Source organism: Glycine soja, chromosome 6, assembly GCF_004193775.1.
Source record: "Glycine soja cultivar W05 chromosome 6, ASM419377v2, whole genome shotgun sequence".
Lineage (NCBI taxonomy): Eukaryota > Viridiplantae > Streptophyta > Magnoliopsida > Fabales > Fabaceae > Glycine > Glycine soja.
Window position 1 is genome coordinate 16,552,207 of NC_041007.1, and position 25,194 is coordinate 16,577,400.

The 25,194-nt window shown below is 35.3% G+C and overlaps 2 protein-coding genes and 1 long non-coding RNA gene across 7 annotated transcripts; 1 reads left to right on the forward strand and 2 right to left on the reverse strand.

The window, feature by feature from the left end:
* Window positions 1-203: 203 nt before the first annotated feature.
* LOC114415870 lies at window positions 204-3,174 on the reverse strand. The gene is made up of 10 exons (XM_028380731.1): window positions 3,163-3,174; window positions 2,874-3,127; window positions 2,602-2,769; window positions 2,419-2,523; window positions 2,253-2,325; window positions 2,062-2,157; window positions 1,451-1,962; window positions 1,312-1,358; window positions 942-1,031; window positions 204-407 (listed from the first exon to the last, which is right to left on the reverse strand). The coding sequence occupies exons 1-7, from the start codon at window positions 3,172-3,174 to the stop codon at window positions 1,873-1,875; spliced, it is 798 nt and encodes a 265-aa protein (XP_028236532.1). The 3' UTR covers window positions 204-407; window positions 942-1,031; window positions 1,312-1,358; window positions 1,451-1,872.
* On the reverse strand, window positions 2,994-23,864 carry LOC114416505. Of its 5 annotated transcripts, none has more exons than XM_028381391.1 (12): window positions 23,378-23,864; window positions 21,864-21,961; window positions 21,704-21,768; window positions 21,458-21,600; window positions 12,841-12,887; window positions 9,314-9,410; window positions 8,319-8,380; window positions 4,725-5,022; window positions 4,429-4,641; window positions 4,061-4,321; window positions 3,222-3,962; window positions 2,994-3,127 (listed from the first exon to the last, which is right to left on the reverse strand). In XM_028381391.1, the coding sequence occupies exons 8-11, from the start codon at window positions 5,007-5,009 to the stop codon at window positions 3,222-3,224; spliced, it is 1,500 nt and encodes a 499-aa protein (XP_028237192.1). In that variant the 5' UTR covers window positions 5,010-5,022; window positions 8,319-8,380; window positions 9,314-9,410; window positions 12,841-12,887; window positions 21,458-21,600; window positions 21,704-21,768; window positions 21,864-21,961; window positions 23,378-23,864; the 3' UTR covers window positions 2,994-3,127. The 5 variants fall into 5 exon arrangements, with proteins under 5 accessions (XP_028237192.1, XP_028237193.1, XP_028237191.1 ...); XM_028381392.1 differs by having other exon boundaries at window positions 4,725-5,019; window positions 21,864-21,953; window positions 23,378-23,863; XM_028381390.1 differs by having other exon boundaries at window positions 4,725-5,019; window positions 23,378-23,863.
* LOC114416507 lies at window positions 6,315-8,490 on the forward strand. The gene is made up of 2 exons (XR_003667480.1): window positions 6,315-6,624; window positions 8,335-8,490. It is a non-coding gene; the product is annotated as an uncharacterized LOC114416507 (long non-coding RNA).
* Window positions 23,865-25,194: the final 1,330 nt, after the last annotated feature.

A 25,194-nucleotide genomic window follows, 5' to 3' on the forward strand; every position in this document is an offset into this window, starting at 1 on the left:
CTAGCTGTTGAGGTTATCGTACGTGCACAATTGTCCTATAATTTGAACCTGATCCTAATAATGGAGACAAATATACATTTAATTAAACTTATTAGGCTTTAACCTATGATGATTTGATTATTTGTCTATACTTTCACAATTACTTACTCTACAAGTACGGTGCAATATAATATATTAATGTCTATAATTGTACCAAAAACGAATTGTGTTCTGGGTCAATTGCAAGAAACTATCCATATTAAAAGTATGATACAAACACGACTATGTTGATTCACAAAACCAAATATATATAAGACAAAAAAAGTTAGTCTTTGGGACCTACCATGTCAGGCTTAAACATTGCCTCACAAGCACCATACAGAGACTCAGATGCAGTCCCAGAAACAACAAAATCTTTTGCAAGCTCCCTGCATACAAGAAAAAGGTAAGATAAAGAATTACATACATCCAGCTCATATGACAATATACAACTTACAGGTTATTTACTATAAGGGAAGAATAATCTTGCATAAAAGGCACCATCAAAGCAACATACAATCTAGAACATTTTCAGATTAGAGGATACAGAAGATGTAGGCATATGAGAAAGACACTAATGGAGGATAAGGAATCTTGCTGAGAAAATTACTAAAACAGATAACAAAGAAAATAAAAAAATGGAGCAAAACAGATAACAAAGAAAATAAAAAAAATGGAGCAAAACTGCTACTTTAACAGCTGCTAGTGAAACCTAATACAGAAGGCAATGTTCTTTTCACAAAGCATGAGTCAACACTTAATTTCTGTTCAAACAAAAATGCAGCAACATATATTACACATTAATGAGTATACAAACTTTTAGCCTCTAGTTTTACAAATTCGGTACATCTTCATCACTTCTTTTTTAAACATACCGACCTCCCTCTACAAGAAAATATGGACTGTAAAATAATTCAACTTACTTTGCCCCAAGACAATCCATTGTGTAGATGAATGGTTTGTCTTCATCCCCTAATCCAGCAATTACAGGCTGACAAAAGTATGGACCAAACCTGAAAAGCAAAAGAATGTAAACTTTGTTTTCACTGTTCCATATTAGAGTTTATTAACAAATTAGTATAACAAGAAAATTTGTCAAATTTAATCATAAGAGCACATAATTAAGGAATAAAAACATGATATAAGGACTTTGGAAATGCTAAGCAGATGAAAATGCTTCTTAGAAGGATACAAGGATGATAATGTCTCTTTATTTTAAAGTCATTAAATTAAGACACACAACTTAATTAAGGATCCCTAGTGACTCAGCCATTTATCCATTGAACTGATTACCTTGCAATAAGATCTGTTGAAGGTCACAGCTTGGTTCATGTGTCCCCCTGTAGCAACAACAACAAACAAACCCATCAGACTTAACATGGTAGCAGCAGGAACAACAAAGATGACCACCACCCTAATGATTTCAGCTCACCTGCAGGTTCAAACAAAGGAGGCGGGGGTACCTCCTTGTAGTCCTTGTCACCACCACCCTAATTTGAAGTTACCTAGCTGGGTTTAAAGTCAGCAATTCTAACTTTTAATGTTAATGACACGACAACATTATCATAGACAATTAAGTGCAAGCAAAAAAGTTAGTTATCAAATATTAAGTGAAACAAAAAGCAAAGACAAAATTAATTTGAATATACAACTCAGCTGTGGACTGAAACAATGTGCTGTTCAAGGCACACGCCCACAATGAAGGGCTGGATAGGAAATTGTTCATGCAGACAGAAAATTAATTTCAATATACAACTAAAGTATTAACTGAAACAATTCAACTGTTCAAAGCAGAGAAAAAAAATCTGGCTTCAACGAAAATTGTTCCTAAGTTATCTAATTTGTTCTTGGTTCTCATTTCTTCATTTGGATAAAATATGCCGCCCATTTATGCCAAAGTGTGGTGATGGTCTCTTCTGTTACCGCTGATCGATCAGAAAACCACTGCACATGTATATATGAATTTAGTAAATCACATAGCATGAGGTCAAAACTACTGACGTCTAATTACATTAACAAGTAAATCAAAAATCAGAAACATACGTGAATCCAGTCATCCTTCAATCCACCAGTTACGATGCACCATATCCAATGCATAACATAGTATCCACACTCGTAATTTCCTGTTTGAACATGACTCTACACGACATACGCACACACATAACATTGTGAATTCAGTCAACGCAAACAGAAATGACATCCATATGGCATTTGGAATTTAAATAAACATGTACCTTAGCTTCAATCCACTGAGGCCCATGCTGAGGTGGCTTTCCCTCTGCAGTTTTGGTGACTGATTTCATTGCACTATTTTTAAAATAGAAACAAAGCATTACGATCATTGGTGGTTTGCTGTAGGAGTGCAAAATGTCATTGAGGCACGGTAGAGGCAACACTAACCTGTTTACTGCACCCTTGATGGCAGCATCCGGCCTCTTTCGCAAAGAACAAAACCAAACCACTACATTGTCACCTGGGCACAATACAAGGAGCTGCCAATGGGCCCTGAACAGATAAAGAAACTTTATTAAGTCAATATGTTCAACATTACCGTACTTGACCAACATTATTTGCTCAACTTACTGATTTAAATAAGGTGCTATGTAAATTTGTTTTCCTGCTTCCTTCAACCACCTTCCAATGTAATTTTCACACTCTTGACGTCTATTGTTTGCATTGTGGATACACTGAGGTTCAAGGAACCCATACAATGCTCCATAACCAATGCTCGCACTCCAATCATGAATAAACCTATGTAAAACATTTTTTCATAAAAGTTCTTAATAGGTTATTTAAACTAGCTAAGTGAATTGTACAGTGTACAAATGTTTGAGCTAATATGGGTATACACTTACATAAGCCATAGCTGTAGAATGAAGATGTTTAAGCACTTGTCTCCTAATATTATCTCGCTCGCATCAGCGTGTGTGATGAAGAAGCCATCTTTGACATTATTGATCCCAAATTTAGCACCATCCCATAACACCTCAACAGGCCTTTGGTAAATGTCGAACAAGTTCTTCACCAACTCTCCCAATGGATCAATAACCTCAGGTGGCTTTTCCTCCTCAACAGTCTTCAATGGTGAGATGACATCCTTCTCTGCTTCCTACAGGGAGTACAAAACATTTAAAAAAGACATACGTAAGTAACCATTTTAAATTATAGGAATTAATGTTACTATCCATTAAACATGTTATTACCTAAGGTAACATGGGTTTGACCAAATGTCTTGGCCATGGAACAAAACTCCCTAAAGCTTCTTTGACAAACTTTATTTCCGATGTAGGGATTGGAACCTCCGCATCACCGAAAATAACTTCCACCACACTCACGCGAACAACATCATCAGCATAGGGCACGTTGTGGATGGTGCCAAAACTGTCGCACTGTTTGCCCACTGCCACTAATTTGTTGGAGTTCTCGACAGTTACATGCAACCCGACGCTGTCACCATTCAACTCAGAGGGTTTTTTAGCTAATGCATTTGTCTCTGCTGCTGCACAGCTTCCCTTCATGCTTACCCTTGCTGCTAATACTTCTATATCATTTGGCTGAAGTGGGGCTGAATGTTGTGATACAATTTGGGACAACTCCAACTTGATAGCTTGTTGTATTTGTCCTTTAAATGTGTCCATAGTGCACTGTTTTTCCTCTTCTACCCTCCTCATCCACGCCTCGTCTCTTTTAATGTTTTCTTCTTCAGCATGTCTTCGCCATTCTTCTTTTAGGTTACCAATTATATCAGCCAACTGTTCTACAGTGATGTTTGATGAAGTCGTAGACCGACGCGATGCTGGACCAAAATACTGCGTAATTGTAACCCCTGTCCCAGCCCCACGTACTCGACCAGGATGCTCCGGTCTTCCAATAGCCATGTTCAAAATATTGTCACGTCCCGAAGGCACAATGCTGCCCTGCCTGCTTTGCTCTTCCAAAGAGTCCTGTTCATATAACACAAAACAAGATCAAGGCATAAAGGAAGTTGTCATTGAAGTATTTGATTTGTTTGTGAGTAACAATTATTATTTTAGTTGCTTACAATTTTGTCAGCTATTTCTTTGGCGGCTTGAGATGTCATCTGGCCATATTGTTTTGTGCGTGCACTCTTCCATTTCTCGTGTCTAGAAATTGGTGATGGTGGGAGGTACAATGAAGGGTCCTCAATAAATGCTGCTTGTTCTTCTCGTATCTTCCTTTTTTCAGCCATTAATTTTTTTTCTAGCAGCTCATAGCCTCCCCTAGACAACAAGTTCGGAGAGTCATTGTACTTTTGAATCTCTTGTGCCTTTTTCCGTATCCCCTTGAAATTAAAAAACAAGCATTTGTCAACGATGATGCAAAACATGTATTCGAAGGAAATTCATGAACAGTTTGTAAGATACTCAAAACATTAAAACTGGAAAAAACCTGCCAGGTAGGGGTTTGCCTCATTTTTGCAAACTCGGCCCAATCTTTTGCATCAATGCCGTATTTAACCAAAGGATCATCTTTTGGTTGCCCGTCAGTGTTACCACACACATATTTTGTTGTCAACGCCGACTTAAATTGCCTCCAACGCGTTGCCACCGTTGACATCACCTTCTTTTTGGCATTATCACCCTCGGGGATGTCGAATTTTGCCTACAAAACATGTGTGTCAAAATAAAAAAGCATAAACATGAATGTGTGTAACAAATATTAAATGACCAGCATGAGGGACTTACCAATATGTCATCCCATATCATGTTCTTCAGTGTTTCAGGTACATCATTCCATCTAGGGTGAACAATTGGAATCTTGTCTCGTGCCACAACTCCAAGGTAACTATGAAACTGATCCTTGTGAGGTCCGGATCCTCTACCAGTCGCTGGATTCACACTGACTGTTGCCCTTGCTTGATCCAATGTTCTTGCTGTCAACCTTCTTAGCCGAGTGGCTTGTCTAGTTTTCCTAGACGTCCCCTCAGAAGGAATCTCAGGCTGTGTGGGAGATGGCGGGGGTGTCGTCATTCGAATGACCCTGCTGAAACAAAATACAGTCTTAACAAGTCAGCAAGTAACCATTACTGCACACAAATTATTAAAGGCACTCAATTTTTGCTTCAACAAGTCTTATGCATATGACAATCAATTTCTGCTTGAATCAATATGGAGGTTCTAATATCAACTTTTATTAATTAAGAACAAGATTAGGTCAACAATCTCTCATTCAAATTCTCAGTATATATATGCAAATCATCATTGAATAGTGTAGGTACATGGAACTCTCCTCCCTTTTCTTTAGTTGTGAACATCATAGTTTGCCATGTTCATTTATATGCATGTACATGACAAAGTTGTCACAGAAAATGAATTGTTTGAGAAGATGAAAGTGGAAGCTGAGAAGTGCTTAACCCAGACTGAAAGAATTGCCAATGAGAGGCTAGAATTTGAATCTGAAATCTATGCAAAGGTAACTTGTTAAGCTTTAGTTTGTGGTTGTTGGGTTCTGGCATAGCATGGCTCAGCCCTGTGTCAAGAAGGCACAATGGTCCTGGCAGACTTCTGAGGCTATTAATTGATTAAACTAATTAACATCTTGTCTCTATTTTAGTCATTCTTAACTGTATGTTCAAATTGACTGGTTTATATGGGTCTGCATGGGAGCATTTTCTGTTTTCTCGTAAAACTAATTGTTATAAATATTTCAAATAACTTGTTCTCTTTACTACTTTTAATAATTATAAATTCTTAAAAGGTAACATAATTGGATTAGCAATTGACTGTAGGGTGTTCCCTTTAATTTATTCTGGCCCAAGTTTAATTTCTTAAGATAACAAAAAGAGACCACCCCAAGTCCAAAATTCCAAACTTAATAAACAAATATAAACTGCCAACTGGCCATGTGCACATAGGGGTTGTATATTTAGTTGTCTAGTTGATCTGCTCCCCTCCCTTAACCCTCTAAACTCAGCACAAGTTCCTTGCCATCACATTAATATTCTTCTTGTCAGCCTCATTGCAAGTTCATTTTAACTTTAACCATCTTTCATTGTTCATGCTCAGAATTTTTCAGTTTTCTAAGTTTTTTTAGTGTGTGTGCTTTTAATAAAAGTATTCCCCAACCAATTCAGTTTTCATTTTAGGTCTAGGTCTCTTTAGGAAAAAAAATCTATGAATGACAACACAACTAGATTAATTAATAATAAAATGTATTACGAGGGAATTATAATACTAGTAATCATATGTAATATCAAAATTTTGGCTTGTGAAATTATAGAGGAGGGCACTCAAGTAAATCTACATTTTAGGTGGCTTCTTTCTGATCTCATTATCAACCCTCCATTGGCCAGAGTCAGACTCGAGCCAATAAGAAGTTCTCCTAAGCGAGACCACTATATCTAAAGAAAAGAGTGAAGATTAATGTGAGTGCAATTTTGAGTGGAAACCAAGATGGCCAATTTTTCAAGTCACTACGGAATGTTGGTGTCTCTCTTGCTTACGTGGATCCAAATCCAAGCCAAGGTGTTTTGCTACCAATACAAAGTTGGAGATCTAGATGCTTGGGGGATACCCTCCTCAGAAAATCCATAAGTCTACACAAAATGATCCAAATATCACAATCTCACAATTGGAGACTCCCTTTGTAAGTTTACACTACTTTCTATACATCATAGTGTTTTCAATTTCGTTTATGCAACTCTACACCAATAACCCTTCTAGAGTAACAAATTAAAAATGGTACAAATCTGATCTCATATGTTGATCATTGTATATGTTTACTACACAGTGTTTCTGTGGGGTGTTCCCTTTAATTTCTTCTCCCACTGTCTCTCTTCCCTCTTTTCTTATTTTTTTGTGGCAATGCCTAACTCACAGGCTGAGGGCCCTTTCTTTTTCTAAGATACTAAAAACGTTTAGTGCTAAAGCCTGCACTAAGCCCTTTCTTTTTCTATGTTCAATCCTCAACGGCAATGAGATTTCATAGTCATTTGTAGCATTTAGAACTGTAATTAAGATTCGCAGCTAATTTACACCTTACACGAAAGCTTGGCAGAATTTTGAGAAGCAAAGGGAATTTTAAATATTGGTTTGACAAAACACACTAGGCAACTACTTTTGGATATTTGATAAATCATAACAGAGAATAACTTAACATTTTATCATGATTAATTGATTATACACACATATGAAAGCATGACGAATTGAATGTTTTAATTAGGTTTTAACTTTATCAAAATCAATTCTAAAATAAGTTATAAGTAAAAGTAACAAATAGTTGTTTCTGAGTTTTTCAAATTTTTCCCATGATTTTAATTGAGGTCAAAATTGATTCTAAGAGATTTCCAAACACAATAGAAGACCCTAGAAGATGATAGTGCAGAATCACATTTAAATGGTTTAGTAATGGTTGTGACCCAAAAATTAGTGAATTTGAAAAGCACAACTCGGGGACAAGCACAACTCAAAAGGCTCATTCCCTGAAGGGGACCCTTTTCCTCTTATATGTAGTAGAAAAATAATAGTAGTAGTTGTTGTGCTTAAAATTTAAATTGGCTTTTCCGAAAGATCCATCAAATGGGTCCTTGACAAAAGCTGGATAGGCTTATGGTTAGTCCAAGTTCTTATAGACATAGACATGGTATGGTGAGAGTTTTTAGTATCCTGAAGAGGAAGACACAGACAAAACTGAGAGTTTTGATGAAGAAAATGATTTTGAAAGAAGTGATGAAGATCCTCAAAAGGATATTACTAGTTCTTCAAAGGAAGTTATGGCAAATAAGCCTTCTCATTCAAAAAGAACTAGACACAAATGACATATATTTGCAGCAATCAAGAGTTTTTTTCCATCTAAAAAAAAAATCTAACTATTTTCAGTGAGATTTTGGCTTTCAATCACGTTTTCATTTACAAAATTTGAATAGGGGAATTTTAAAATAATTTTACTTCAACTAACTTAGTATTGGTTATAAATGTTCTTAATTTTGTTCATATAAAAAAATACATCCATGTTCTTGGATTTGGTTAAGATATTTTATTTCATATTTGATATTTATGTTGTAATAATTTATTAGCATTGTTTGTCTATGCATTCAGTGGTTATGCAGCACTTATGATACACATAAACACAGGCACACACATTGTTTCATTCGGAGACTAAAATGAAACCTATTCTGAAATTGAAAAGCGTGTTTCTCAAAGAGGGTAGAATGCAAATATGGTCCTGAAGATACAATGCCTAATTGTGTACTATATTTGATTTCATATTTGGTATTCGCATTGATTCAACTCTACATGTGTTTCTAATCATATGAAGTATGACTAACAACATTTGGTTACCTTATTTGGCTAGCAGTGGAGCTGGATTTGGTTAGTGACTTCCCGTTGGTGGCTTGAATTTTCTGCTTGTAATACAATTTAAAAAAATGTTATAAAACTTGTATATGCTATATGGAAGTAGTGAAGAAAAATTACTTTGTGCTAGGTGCACATTGACAATATATTTATGCCAGATGAGTGTGAAAAGATTTAACATTACTAACAAATAACAATAACATGAAAGAAAAGGCCACTAACAGCCAAACACCAGAGCAGATCAGAGCAGATCATCATTTGAATCTCATTTTCATTGTCAATGTCAACAAGCCTAAGTGAATATAAAGGTGGACATGACAGCATCAAAGTTTTAATCAAAATTAGGAACTAATTCTGTGGCATTGGATAAGCATGATTTTTTTACCCGTGGAAATGTAAACTTTTATATTGAAAATGACTGCTGGGGCCCTAATTATGTGCACCTTTTTTAGATGAAGTCAAGGTAGTAATAAGATAGTCCATTTGATCTAATCTAAAGCCCTTTCTAATGGTTGTTGTTATGAACTCTTTATGTGGGATTCACCAAACCCTTACCCAACCCCCCATCCATCACTCACTTCCCTGATAATGTGGATCCAACGAGAGATATAAGATAGAAGAAAATGGGTAGTCCTAGCATGGGAGGCTCAAAGAGAAGGCTTTCAAGCAGACGGCTTGGAGGAGCCCTTAGGGAGCAAAGGGCAAGGCTTTATTGAGGTATTTAACAAACTATGAAATGAATCTTGATCATGTGGTAAGCAAACATTCTAACTCTGCAGCTATTGAACTTCATTCAAATGTTAAGATAAATAAAAGAAACAATGCTGCATCATAAGATTTATAATTAATAGCTATTAACTAGCATGGAAGTGTATGATTTGTTTTTGCTTATAGTGTTCATTCCCCTGTGATCAATATGACCGATATACTCAACGACACCTAACCCTGGACCTGAATTGATAGAGAAGTACAACTCTTACCTTGCAAACTATGGATATGCTCCTAGCAAAATTAAAGATACGCCTCGGGATTGTGAAGTAATGTCCAATAGTCAGTTGGCAGCTATGATGTCTATGTCTGGAATGCAAAAAAAGAGTAAAAGAAATAAATGACAACAATCAGGATACAATGGCAGCGTGCATAATATAAGTGTACAGGCAATTTAATCCAACAAATCAGCAACCATTAACAAAATATAATGAATATGAAATTAGAAAAAAGGACGCAATTAACCAAAAAAAGTTAATATTCTTTTCACACGTTTTTTTATATAACTAATTAATTTTTAATGATAAAAAAATAATATTCAAGTTCGAATACAATTAAAAATACATGACACAACCTTCTCAATTAAAAAAACAGGCAGGGCAACAGTATAAATAATAGAAGTTTGATGATTTATATGCAGAAGCAAGAAGTACACTTGTTTCAGCTCTAAAAAAAAAACACTCGTTTTGTATATTTGCTTTGCATGATCATGAATTCCTCCTCCATTTATATTCTTGTCCTTGTCCACCTTTGCTTATGTAGGTTACCTTGCAGAGATAATACAGTAGTACAATAATGTGGATCTTAATCTGTTCTCCAGCTCGACCTAATTAGATGGATTGATGGAAGGCACCAAAAAACAAAGGGTTGCCACGTATAAATGATTTAATGGAATTCACAGACTAAAGCTAGGAGGCCACATACTAATCCCAATCTGAATTATATATATATATATATATATATATATATATATATATATATATATATATATATATATATATATATATATAATATTTTGAAAACTAAAATAGAGATTGAACTCTTAAGGGTAAGTCTGTTTTTCCATTATTGCAAGCTGGCTCATTTCCCACTTTCTATGAAACTAAAATAGAGAAACACATCCCACTATTCCTATAGATTCAATCAGTATTTGTTTTCAAGACCCAACCTTTTCAACCTTAGGTTAGGAACTACCAATTAACAAACTTCCACACAATAAATTCCCCAGATATGGTTACCCCCTTGCAGTGGAGCTGGGGGAAAATAGCAGTGTAATTGACATTCTTTTTGATAGAGTATTACACAAGTTCGATTTGGGCAAGAAAAAATGTTCCAACACACAACAGGGATACCAGGTATCTGCATTACTAATATTGAGTTTGAAGTAACAGTCATCTAAAAAATGAAATATTGCTAATTAGACAGATCACAGAGGTGCCACAGCACAAAGAGGCCACATACATGTCTTTGCTGTTGAATGGATTTAGACTAATAAAATTCACTATGGTTTAACAGTCTCATATGAAATGGTTTTGTTGGTTCTAAGTGAAGGCTCCTGAATGGTTCTTTTATATAAACTATTTAACTAAACCATTTTCTCTTTAGGAGCTGATAGGAACTTTGGCCTTTGGCCTTTGGGATGACTCTCATGACTTGACTGAAGGAATGCATAAGAGCTTTAGATAATGACCAAGGACATCTTTATAGGATAGGAGATTGAATAGAAATGGCAAAAAAATTCATATCTACGGATACATGCGGGTAAAATCCATCATGGATTGCAAACGGGTAGTTAAATAGGTACTCATGAGTAATTTCAATGGATTTTTTTACCCAATTGTTAAATGAGTGGGAAGATATCATACTATCCATACTTGCATATATATCCGTTTAGTATCATACTATCCATACTTGCATATATATCCGTTTAGTGATGAAGCAGAGGATAGTGTCGTTAGCTATAAAAAATGTCAGCACCTTCCTAGGTTTTGGTGCCATTTCATGGTTGCTAGCTTGCCTTGTTTCACCTATTGCTGGATTCCTTTCACATCTTAATTGTCATCCAAGCAATTGTTTATCTTGCATCAGTTAGACAGGGTTGTAACTAGAATTGAGTGATTGACCAATGCAAATATGAACTAAGGTTTAATTAATTATTTAATTCCTATATTGGTATACTCATGTTAACTTTTCGCTTTAATCTCCATATCTAATAAAAACCTATACTGGTATACAATAGTGTTACATAGTTGGGATGTTCAGCGCTATTCTTGCTTCAGCTGGCCTTTGTTTTTAAAAAAAAATCTATATCTAAAAAATTTATATTTTAATATCTAAACAGAAATATTTTTATCATTTAGTTCTTTTTGTCTCCATTTAGTAGCAGATTAACACAGTCAAAAACTAACAACAGAAACCAAAAACGAAAAATCAACACAAGTATAGACAAGGAAATCTTAAATTAATGATATTATTTGTATTAGCCGAATTATTAGTTTATTTTATTTATACAATAGTGTTACATAGTTTTACATTTCTACAGTACTACTCATTCCAATTATGAACAGAAAATTGTCATCATAAACACTAAATCGATTTTTCAGTGGTCTTGTGAACTAGCAAGTAAGGAAAATGAGATTTCTAGCCTCGGTGCTTTAAATTTGAATTTGTGTGTGTATTTCTTGTCATGAGTAATTATACTGTTGCATCAAAAGTTAATTAATTGGCTAATTTTTGTTTGGTCGGGTGTTCCAATTTAAATGGAATGCAGAATAGAGGGTGCTGAGAATAATGAATTGACTGAAGGAATGCATAAGAGCTTTAGATAATGACCAAGGACACATCTCATTCAGAGGCAGTATGAATGAAAATGCAGGGTAAATAGCTTATGAAAAGGGAACAATTCAAAGAAGGATGTTTTATCTTCTAATTTTAACCTTAAAGAAACGACTATTATTCGCGCAGCTGATACATGGCCTGAAGAAAATGAAAGAGATGAATTTAGTCCTGCTTTAGATTACTGTGAACTGGTGAAACCATCAAGGAAGAAAAATGGAAAGATACAGCCATATGGTGCAACAGATGGCAATTTAAGAAACCCAATGGCAACATAAAATGGAAGGACATCCCAAAAGTTGAACCTAAAACAGTACATTCAGATGACAATTTTTATGCCCTCTTATAGGTAAGAGTACTCTGAAAGTGACTTTTCATACATACAAAAACTACAGTAAAACTATGTATCATAATTTTAGGAAGAAAGCCTTGTAAATGCTCATCGGTAGTAACTGTTCATCATGACTGGTAATATGCCTTTAAATGCGATTTAGGATTTTTTTTTTCCCTATATAGTTTGCCTAAACAGAAAATGGATTTTTGTATTTATTAAGTGGCCTTTGGCCTTTGGTAATTTGTAACACCACCAGTGGTTAATTTTAAATATAAAGGTATTTTTATGAAAATAAATATAAAAACTTAGAAGGGAGTGGAAAGATAATAACAGAGTTGCAAGTAGATAGAATCTCCAAACTTGATAAACACGTCTATAAGCTGGTGACATGAAGTTATTTTGCAAATAGCTTTTATATTTTACTTAAACTACTCAAACAAATTATCAACAGACCAAATAACTGTTAAATTCACAGAATGCAAACACAAAAGCATGGTCATCAGTGATAAGAAAATACTATTCCTAAGGAGATGCAGACACAACTAAGGTATGTTAAGCATGCATACTTACAATGAGTGCTGTTTCCTGGTGATGATCCCTCACTTGCTGTAATGCTCCTGTTCCAGAAAAACCCATAAATTAGGAAATTTTAGAGTACAACACATGACATTAAAAACGAAATTTTAAAAACAAACATAATGTTGGCAGGACAACTATGAACAGAAAAACAAGGAAAGCAGCTATTGACACAAAAATTTTGATTGCCATTATTGGTAACTGATCACACTATTCTACTGTCAGTAAATTAGGTAGTTATGCATGTTGACATTACCACATAAATTATAGGCAATTAGGTGTCGTTATTTTCCCATAGCCCTTCGTGATGGTCATGTCTCGTTGCATGTTCAACATCATCTTCGTCGATGGCCTCCATCACAGGTATTTGGTCATTGATAGGTGGCATATCAGTCACATCAAATGCTGCATAATGAGTATAGTCGGTCATATCAAATTTTCTGCCTTGTATAACCACGAACCAAGTAGGGTCAGACGGATCTTCAACATAAAAAACTTGTCTGGCCTGCACTGCCATTATAAATGGGTCATCATTGTAACCACCTTTTTTGAGGTCAACTAAAGTAAAGCCCATTTTGTCTTTGCGTACTCTTGTATTCGCATGAACCCATTGATAACTGAACACAGGAACTCTAAATTGACCGTAATCCAGCTCCCATATATTTTCAATGACTCCATAGTACGCCATTGACGCGTCTATGGGATTGTTATCAGAAACACTACTAAAGTGAGCTGCCTCACCCTAAACACTAACCCCGCTGTTCTGCATGGTACTTCTTGCATCTTGTGACTTTGTGTAGAAAGAATAGCCGTTGATATCATATCCCTGCCAGGTGGGAACATTCAGATTTGGGCCAAGGGCTAACAGTCGGAGGGTTTCAGAAGCTGTGGCATCGACAAAAATACACTGCCTGAACCAGTTGACAAAAGTTCTATTATGTTCCTGCAACAACCTCATCTTGTTCATTCTTGGATTTTTAGATGACAAATGGTTTTTGTGAGAATGTATGTACGGCATCACCTCTGCTGTGTTGTTTAACACATATAGATGAGCTTGGGACAGCCTTTGCAAATTCATGGTGACAACATCAAATCCTCGAGTTCCCCTACCTTGAGTCGTGGGTTGATGCCGATTTTGAGGAACCCCGACTGGTTGTGCGTTACTTATATAATTTGATGAAAACTCTATTGCTTCTTCAGCAACATATCTTTCTACTATGCTTGCTTATGGACGATATTGGTTCTTTGTGTATCCTTTCAGCACCTTCATGAACCTTTCAACCGGATACATCCATCGTAAATAAACCGGGCCACACAACCTAACCTCGCGAACCAGATGAACAATTAAATGGATCATTATGTCAAAGAATGAGGGGGGAAAATACATCTCCAATTGACAAACAATAATGGCAGCTTCATTCTCCAAAATATCCAACTGCGATGGGTCAATAACCTTGCTGCAGATAGCATTAAAGAAAAAACACAAGCGAGTGATGGCATTACGAACTTTTTCAGGCAAGATTCCACGAATGGCCACTGGTAAAAGTTGTTGCATTAGTACGTGGCAATCATGGGATTTCAGCCCAATCAATTTCAATTCCTTAATTGACACAAGCCTCTTCATATTTGAAGAGTATCCTTGAGGAACTTTGACATTGACTAGACAATGACAAAAACTTTTTTTCTCAGCTGTGGACATTGTGTAACATGCTGGGGGCAAATATGTCCTAGCACCTCGTAAAACTGGATGTAGTTGCTCCCGTATACCCAACTCAACCAAATCCTGACAAGATTTTACGCCATCCTTTGTCTTCCCCTTAATTTTGAGGAGAGTGCCAATCAAACTATCAGACACATTTTTCTCTATATGCATAATGTCCAAACAATGCCGAACATCCAGATTGCACCAATATGGGAGATCGAAGAATATTGACATTTTTTTCCAAATGTTCTTCGAAGACATGTCCTTTTTTTGTGTCTTACCAAAGGTTGTTTCTATGTCTCTGACCCTTTGGTAAACATCAAGTCCAGATAATGGTTCAGGCGCTATTTCAACCTCATTATCTCCATTAAACGCCTTCTTCAAACGCCGATATGGGTGATTTCGGATTAAAAATCTTCTGTGCCTTGTATAGACTGTTTTCTTCCCATGGGTTAGTTGGATGTAACAAGTGTTTTTTTTCATAAATAGGACATGCGTGGTGTCCTTTCACACTGTATCTGCTCAAATTACCATAAGTGGGAAAATCGTTAATCGTACACAAGAGCATTGCACGCAAGTTGAATGACAGTTTTGCATTTGCATCATACACTTCAACTCCATCAACCCACAATTTGGTCAAGTCTTCTATCAAAGGAGCCAAGTACACGTCAATATCATTTCCGGGTTGTTTTGGACCAGCTATCATCATAGAGAGCAACATATATTTGCACTTCATGGACAACCATGGAGGAAGGTTGTAAATCATTAATAATACCAGCCACGAACTATGATTGGTGGTCAAGTTACCAAAGGGATTCATTCCATCTGAGGCAAGCGCAAGCCTTAGGTTTCTAGGCTCCTGTGCAAAAGTTGGATACAAGGAGTCAAATGTCTTCCATTGTGTACAATCAGCGGAGTGTCTAATCATACCATCCATTCTTCTTTCATCTACATGCCACCTTAAGTATTTAGAATCCTGTACACTCGCAAACAACCGCTTCAACCTAGGTATTATTGGCAAATACCAACAAACCTTTGCTGGACGACTAGTAGCGGTGGCTGAACCTTTAGTACCTTCCCCATCGTTGCCCTTGTACCGTGAAAGTCCGCAAGTGGGGCAGAATCGCATATCCACAAACTCATTTCTGTAGAGAAGGCAATCATTCGGACATGCATGGATTCTTTGGTACTCCAAGCCTACGGGACATAATATCTTTTTCGCCTCGTAGTGACTCTTCGGTAAGGTGTTATCTTCAGGAAACATATTTTTCAATAACAAAACCAACTCAGTGAAGCTTTTGTCACTCCACCCGAATCTGGCCTTTAGGTTAACCAAAGCTAGCACAGCTGATAACCTACTAAAGCTTTTGCATCCAACATACAACGGTGTCTGCGCATCTTTTTGAAGAGCATCGTAAATATCTGCATGACATTCCCGAAAGCCCTCTTGCCCAAGATCACGTATCATGTCTTCCATGAGATCTCCGGTTTGTAGCTTAATCGAATGAGGTGGACATGTTGCTGTATGACCAACCAAATCACCATGCCATATCCACTTTGTGTACGTGGGGCTAAAGCCATCACATATCAGATGCGATCTAATGTCATCCAACGAATGACGCCTGCCGTTGACACATTTTACACAAGGGCAAAAAAAGTTGGCATCTGTGGTTGCTGAATGTATTTGGGCAAATGACAAAAACTCTTCAACCCCGTGTTGATACGCTTCGCTTATGCGAGGTGCTGTAATCCAAGTTCGGTCCATGGTCAGTGTTGTGTAATACAAAGCACGATGATGGGAGGCAGAACAACAACATGTTATTAAGAGATAAGAAGCTGCAATTCCTTATTTGCAATCACAGCTTTCCTAAGCCAAATGAACAAACAAACAAGGAAATTTAACAAATGGAGAAAAGGTTTAAGAATAAGAATGTGCAAGCAGATTTTGGACTTAAAGGAAAAGAACATGGTAGGGAAGAATGAACATATAATACGGGAATGAGGTCCATAGCATCAACTTGAAATCAAATGAAAAGAAGAGAGGGACGGGGGAAATTTAAGCCAAAAAGGAGAAAGAGAGGAAATGGATCTACCATATTTAGATTTCATAATGGATTGGAATCAGAATATTTTTTTTATTATCATAACAACAACAACAAAAACAACAAAAGCCTTATCTCACTAGGTAAAGTCAGCTACATGAACTACAAAACATCTTTAATCTTGATTAAAGACCAAATGTTTAGAGATATTATTTACTATCAGATCTCTCCTAAAAACTTCTCTCAATTTCCTTGTTGGTATCCCTCCCCCTTATTTTTGACAGGACTAAAAACCATGCCATCCACTCTCCTTACCTGTACCTATAGTGACCTTCTTTGCAAGTGTTGAAAATCATCTTAACCAATTTTCTGTCTTCTTTCCTCAATCGGTACTACACCAATTTCTCTTCGTATGTAATCACTTCTAATCCTGTTTTTTCACTCGAGATAGCAACAGGTCAAGAGAGGGTGGTATTGGAATTGGAATGATAAACAATTTTGGTGTAGTACCAATTGGAAGCACAGGATAGCAACAGGTCCAAGAGAGTTACCGGGAGATCAGCCCAATATCGGGATTATGTCTGAAGGGCACAATGAAGTCTTGCTGACGAGACAACTATGTTATTTTCCATTTTGAGTTTGTTACGGACAGCTCGCGAATTAGTTCAATTTCAGCACATGTTATAATTTTCCTTGTTATAAATATGATTCAGGAAATAAAAATCAGCAACAAGGCAATTACCAGTAGCTTGTAGTACTTAGTAGTGGTTGCTTCCAGCAAGAGAAGGGTGCATTGCTGGATTACTACTACGCTACTTATGCCAATGACTCATGGCTGCGTGTGAATGAGCCAAAGAGCAATTGTTGTGACTGGCAACGGGTCTTGATGTTGGGGATCTATATTTATATAGTGAGAATTTACTAGTCTTGATTTGTCGTCTAATTATTTTGATGGCTTCATTCGGAGTGAAGGTACAATCTGAACTACTTTCATGTAGTATTTGTTTATTTTTCCTTTCCACGCATCTAAGTTTGTTTGTTGGTTTAAATACATCAGGTTTTTATGTTTTTTATACTTGTAAAGAGAGCTAAAATAATCTTTCTAAAACAATATTTTGTTTTTAACTTTGGGACATTATTTTAAACCTTTTTTTTACTGATATCTGAGACATGAAACTTATCACATCAGATTCACATAATTGAAAATCAAATGAATGTTTTTTTTAATAGCAAAGAAAAAAGTTATTAAAATCACAGCATGTGCCTAAACTGAAACAGAATACAAAAAATTCACAAAGCTACAATCAAACTGATACCTGCATAATACAGAAAAGCAAAAGCTTCGGACCTAAAAATTGAATTACAACTCCAGCCTAACCATGGTGAAGCAATTCCTACCATTACTAACCGTACTTGCATAAAACAAAAATGACCAACGAATTGACAGTAGACAAAGGCTCATCAGACCAACTCATAAGTGAATTCTTATCTTAAATACTAGCTATATATAACTTTCTTTTAAACTCTGAATCTAGGTATATTGGGCTGATCTCCCGGTCAATCAGTACTACACCAAGAGAGGGTGGTATTAGAATTGGAATCATAAACAATTTTTCACTCATAAAACCTGTCAACTAAAGTAATTAGCCCCATAATCAGCAAGCAAGGAAGTTCACAGTGCTAAACCTCGGATTTTAAAAGAAATACTAACTCAGTCAATTTTGTTTAGATTTCTTGTCATTTCTTATATTGGAGTAAAATTATGTAAGACTTTCTTATGACTGATATGACAATAAGAGATCAAAAAAAATATTAAGAAATTCATATAAAAAACTAGCACTACATATGCTGTTAAATGCTTCTTTTACTGCATTCTTTGTTAGGCTCTTAAATGCTTCTTTTATTGCATTCTTGGTTAGGTTTCAATCAATCAAATTGACTAGTGTGCTTGCTAAGTTTTGGCCCCATTTATACCCTCTGTTGTACCCTTCTGTTTCTCTTGCTAACTTCAACAAAATGATGGTTTAGAGTTAAACTCAAGTTCTTAAATAATTAATAGGAATGAAGACCATTTTAGTAACACTGTATTTATCTGGATCTTTTTCTTCAACATTATCTATATGATTGGTTCAAATTTATTATTATTAAAAATCTTGAATTTTGATGGATCACACAGGCCATTTAATAACTCTTTTTCTATATATATTTAGAAGTAGTACTCATCACGTAATAAATTTTAAACCTTTTCAATCAATCATAAAAAATACTGTTAAAAAAACAGTGCCACTAGTATTGTTCATTGAGTGAAAAGCCGACCAAGCAAGTCACACACATGTATAAAAAAACACATGGTATAATAAATAAAAATAGGTCCTGTGATGTATTGAGAAAAGCAAAATAAATTAAGATAGATTCTTACTTTTAAGGGTAGGAAGAAAAAAATTGAATATACTAGTATAGACAGCTTCTTAGTTGTTATTTTATTAAGTTTTCATAGTTTAATTAGAGATCATAAAAGAGAATATATAAATTTTAATTCATTTATACAACCTTATAATTGATTAGAGATGTTCCTAAATTAGATTCTTTTTAAAATAGATATATAAATTCATTATATATATAATTAATATCATCAAAATGCATGAAACATGAATCTAAGATAATTCATCATAATAAATTAATATAAGTTTAAACAAAATTCATCAAAATATGTATTCAAGTTGAAACAAAATTCTTTTTATTTAGATCGACAATTCAACCCTACCAAGTCAGTCTTATAATTTCATAAGTTCCATATAAAATAAATCGGAACCATAGATCATAGACAGATACTGATCTAGAGCTACCTAATCATTTTTTAGCATGATGTGATAAGATACTAACTAACATTTACTATAATGAATAATGGATTGCCTATAAGGGCTAGCAGTTGAAATCAAGTCTAAGGTTTTTTTAGCAAAGTGTTTTGTTCCATTTCAGTTCAGTAATATTTTCTTTAGTTTGCACTCTCTTAATAATAATCACAAGGAGTATTTCAAGCCTAAGTATTTATACAAAGTATTTTTGTGTCTTACTATCTTCATTTCAATCATGTTCCATTAGTAAGAGCATTTATGTAAACAACAAGCCAAAAGTTAGGGATATATATTCTGTATTTTTATTAACAACATTTATACAAACAACAAATGAAAAATCTCTAAGTTAGAGATAAATTCTATTTTCATTATATAATTACACGAAAAACACAAGAAAAAAATTGAGGTATAGGTAAAATTTTGAAAGGTAAATGGTTTGCATCATGAAGACTATCGGATGAAAGTAACCAAAAGAACAAACAAGAAGTGAATCAAGTATGAAGGAGTGTTCATGGTTGGATATGTTGGGTAAACGATTACTCAGAGGTTGCTTGTTGGGTGTCCACCGGGGAGAGACAAGCAGCAAGAATAAGAGGCTTATACCTCAGAGCAATTTTAAGGCAAGATATCAGCTTCTTTGACAAGGAAACCAATACTGGTGAGGTTGTTGGAAGGATGTCAGGTGACACACTTCTTATTCAAGAAGCCCTGGGAGAGAAGGTATTAATGAAAAGCTACAAGTACCAAATCATCACTATTTCCTCTATAATAAAATTAAAATAAAAATAAAAATTAACTTTTTCTTTATCCTTTGTGTGATAATACCAGGTAGGAAAATTCATACAGTGTGTGGCATGTTTTTTAGGAGGTTTAGTCATAGCATTCATCAAGGGTTGGCTTCTAACCCTTGTCCTTCTATCTTGCATTCCACCTCTTGTCATCTCTGGTTCCATGATGAGCTTTGCTTTTGAAAAGTTGGCATCCCGTGGACAAGCAGCTTATTCTGAAGCAGCAACTGTAGTAGAGCGCACAATTGGTTCAATTCGACAAGTATGCCAATCTTCATAATGGAACTTGTCAATCTTGTTCTTTTACATGTTTGTAGACAGTAGAATATAAAACATACACATTCCTCCAATGCAGGTTGCATCATTTACAGCCGAGAGTCAAGCTATAGCTCAATAAAATCAATCCTTAACCAAAGCTTACAGGACTGCAGTGCAAGATGGAGTGGCTGCTGGTTTAGGCCTGGGGTCAATCCTTAACCAAAGCTTATAGGCCTTGTCAGCCAGGAACCAATACTCTTCAGTTGCAGCATCAAAGAAAACATTGCCTATGGTAAGGATGGGGCAACAAATGAAGAAATCAGAGCTGCCACTGAACTTGCTAATGCAGCTAAATTCATTGATAGATTTCCACATGTGAGTTCGCACTTTCATATTTTGAAATTTGCATTGTTCTGCCTTTGCAACAATATTAATTTCAAAATTCACAATACAAATACTACTTTATATTGTTATTACCTCATTAGTTTAGTAAAATTATGATTTTAGGGAGTTGACACAATTGTTGGCGAGCATGCTACCCAGCTCTCTGGGGGTCAAAAGCAAAGAATTGCCATAGCAATGGCAATTTTGAAAGATCCAAGAATTCTACAGGTGAACCTTTAGAGGGTACAGTATTAATATGTAACCCCCATAGTTAGTTGAATAATTAGAGAGTTAGTTAGGGACTGAGTTGAAAAGGGGTTCAGAGGGAGATTCAACTCTTTCCATCAGTACTCATAACATTTCATACAAGCTACTGCAACTACCAAAATCTTTCATCTTAACGGCAATTATAAAATAAATCAATTTACTTATGTAATTCATCAAATAAAACTTTTACAAACAACATACTTATATATAATTTATTCTCCAGTTTATTCAATTATAGACACAACTAAACATGAAGACAGTAAATCTGAAGCTCAAATTAAACATCATGGGTTTCATCAAGTTCAGTGTACTAACTTAGACCAAACGCTGCTCAACGAAACTGATAATGTGGCACAGGATGACACACCACTGATGAAGGATGGCAGCAGGCTGTTCCCGAAGGTCGTTCACTCACTGCCCGCAAGTCAGCTTCATCAACGAGCCCCACATAAACCCCACTGAAACGCAAAAAAAAAAAAAATTACAACCTATAGCTGCAGATTACATAAGAAGCTAGACAAAAATCGTACTTTCTCTCACAAAACACACAATGTATCTTACCTTATGGAACCACCTTATCTTCCTTAAATAGTACAATGTAGACCACGATGAAGACAACCAAGGGCCTGAGACGACAACGAAGCAGAATCATAACATGAATGAAGGAATATAACACATGCAAATGAAGGGATACACAAAGAAGAGCTAAATGCACCCTTACCTTTGTCGGCGGCGGCTTCAAACGGAACAAGACGCAACGGACACGAGATGGTGGTTGTCGGAGACGATGGTCTTTGTCGGAGAAGATGCTCTGTGTAGCTAGGGCGCCAAAGCAATAGTAAGTAGTCGAAAAAATGGAGAAAAGTGATACGGCACACCAACGTAAGAGATAGTAAGAAGCACGTGCCGTAAACGTGATAGAATTTAGGATACAACGACGGGTCCTACCAAAGACCGTCTTTGAATGACAACAACAACAACAACAACCAGGGGGCCGCCACGTGTCTATACTAAACATACAACGACGGCTCTTCGGGTAAATCTTTCTTTGTATGTTAACACATTAAATCACGTGCAATCCACGTGTACCACAAACAATACGAAGACGGGTGTTGCGGCAGGACCGTCTTTGTATCTAAATGACGAAGTTGATGACGTGTTTATACTGTAACCATACAAAGACGGGTGTTAGCCAAAAACCGTCTTTGTATTTTAACGCCTCCAATCACGTGGCCTACACGTGAAACCACCAACAATCCAAAGACAGGTATTTGGATAAAATCGTCTTTGGATTTTAAATCCTCAAATCACGTGGCTGCCACATGAAAGTACTTTAAAAACAACGACGGTCTCACCAGAGAACCATCTTTGTATACTCGTCAGCCCACTCAGGTGCTTGCCACGTGCTACCATTTACGATACAAAGACGGTTCTTTCCAAAAAACCGTCTTTGTAACTTACCCACCTAAATACGAATCGCCACAACAACTGGATGTCTACGACGGGTAGCGGCAAACGTCGTCGTTCTGAAGCCCTTAATTACAGATATGCCACCGGTTCACCTTCTACGACGGTTCTTCGAAATCGTCGTTGAATTGCTGACGTAGAAAGCTGCTTTTGTAGTAGTGTACCTCTATAAGAATTTATATGTTCCTTTTGTTATTTTTATGCATAACCTAAATGGCGTGGTGTGACCAGAGACGCACAAACTCTGGCATGACAAAGGAGGTGGATGACACGAGGGATAAAAAGATCCGACGAGAAATTAATTAAGGGAGTGGCCTGATAATTACTTAATTTCTATAACTTGAATGGTTTTCTTTAACTTGAAAATATTATCCATTGTTTGATAGGTTGCTACGATAGGGTGGCTGAGAGTTGAGAGATTTTGGCGAGCAAATTATGTTTTAGGGTGGCTGAGATTGGGCAACAAGGAGTGGGAATGAGAAGTAGAGAAAGGGGAGCAAAGTGAGAGAGTGGGGAATAAGTTAACAACTTGCTCGATAAGATAAACTGTCAATACTTGACAATTTTAAATTAAGATAAGTTAACAATAGCAAGAAGAAGAATGGGAGCAATTTTAATTACCAGCTTTTAAATAAGATAAGTTAACAACTTTTAAATAACAAGAAGAGTAGGGAATGAATTTGCTCAATATATAGTTATAGACAAAAAACTAAGGGCGAATAAAACATAGAACCAAGGCTAAAACATAAAAGTGAGAGAGGAACTCACGAAAACTTGAAGAATCCAAAAGCAGCAGCAAGCAACAAAAGAAGAAGCTGATGGAAAGAAAACACTTCATCTCACCAAAGCAGTTGAAGGCCAACAATACGATATAATTGAAATTAAACATCTCTCTTTGGGTGTTGAGCTTTCTGCGCTTTGTGTCTAACTTCATTTTTAAAGTAGGAGTTTGATCTGGAAATACCATCACTTCATTCAACTGTGACCCTCTCTGTGTCTAATTGCTTATTTCATGTACACAAGTGTCGTGTATGCGAGCATCGATCTTGTAATGTTTAATTGTTTATATATGTGTGAGAGATAACAACTTAATACGTAAGTATTTTCCAATTAAGTACCATAGCTCCTCACAATGATATAATTCTAGAATTCGACTAATAATGGTTTTCCAAATTTGGCCATCTCTGTTAAGACTTTTCGTAGACCATAATTATTTAGTTCTCTCATTATGAATACAAATAGGATCATATTGCATAAATTATTTAGCCATCTCTGTAAGACAGCTCTTCATTCAAGTCTCTCAATAGAGAAAGAAACACGATCCCTCAACCACCAATACAATACAAGTTTTTTTTTCTTTCAATATGTATTGCCGATTTACACAAGCCACATGTTGACGAATGGAAAAGGACAGGGACATCAAGTTGTAGATGTTTTCTTCTTCTCTTAATTCGCAGTTGACTTTTCATCGCGACGACTCTCTTAATTATTGATAGTGGTTTAGACTATGGATCAAAGAAGCACCTCCCAAACCAAGCTGTGCAAAACTAATTGGTTTATTAATTCGTCATTCACCATGCATATGTTCAAATATTATTATTTATTGCATTGTTTCTTCTACTCATGTCCAAATAAGATGCAGAAAAGTATCTATCATATTCATATAACCCAAAAAATTAATGTACTGATGTAAGATTATGTAAGATTATGTAAGATTTCGTTCAATTTATATATATGTGAATGATTTATTTAACAAAAAAAATATATATTTAATTCTTATCATATTTAAAATTTTCTTAAATTAATAACAATCAACTAAATCTTTCTTCATTTCGATAGGGTGTGCAACACCCCTAATCTCTTGCGTAAGAAAAAAATTCACGTTTCATATTCTTGTAATAAAGAATGAAATCCACTTGGGATTAATTACCACTTGATCAACTAAATTAATAGTTCATAAAAAAACACAAGGTTTGGCATCCATCGGGTCAATGTTAATAAATATTTATTTTATAATTTAAAATTTATTAAATTATATTACTTATATCAATTTTATTTTTATAAAATAAAATATTTATTTTTAGAATTAATTACTAATTAAAATCATAACAGATTAAATTTTTATCTTTTAGGAATTTTCTTTTTATTGGGTCAACTTTTGTTGAGTGTTATTAGCTTTGAAAATTAAGGATAATTTGTTATTTTATTTTTTTAGTAACATTACAAGTTTTTTTTTTTTTTATGTTATGGCTTGGTAGTTAGTTGTAACTTTAATTTGGTAAGTTTTTATTCTTGCAAGTGGACTTTTAATGTTCATAAGGATGTGTCACTTTTACTTAAGTTTTTCATATATATATATATATATGTATGTATGTATATGGCATTGCAAATAATAATATTTTCATTCAAAATTCTTCTCTTTTTGTTCTTATAAAAAATTACATTTTTTAGATTGTGGTATTTTGAGATAAATGTTCGATCAAACTTTTTACTAGTGTAATTACTATAAAAAAAGATTTTAACATTAATTTTATAAAAATTGATATTAATAAAAATACGATGATATTTTTATAAATAAAATATCA

Coding starts and splice junctions, on each gene's coding strand:
- LOC114416505 (XM_028381391.1), bottom strand. CDS start 5,009: ATGACGACACCCCCGCCATCTCCCACACAGCCTGAGATTCCTTCTGAG. Junction 4,642..4,724: donor TGATATGGGATGACATATTG/GTAAGTCCCTCA, acceptor CATGTTTTGTAG/GCAAAATTCGACATCCCCGA. Junction 3,963..4,060: donor AAGAAATAGCTGACAAAATT/GTAAGCAACTAA, acceptor TTATATGAACAG/GACTCTTTGGAAGAGCAAAG.
- LOC114415870 (XM_028380731.1), bottom strand. Junction 2,524..2,601: donor ATAGCACCTTATTTAAATCA/GTAAGTTGAGCA, acceptor TTATCTGTTCAG/GGCCCATTGGCAGCTCCTTG. Junction 2,158..2,252: donor CTCAGTGGATTGAAGCTAAG/GTACATGTTTAT, acceptor TATGTCGTGTAG/AGTCATGTTCAAACAGGAAA.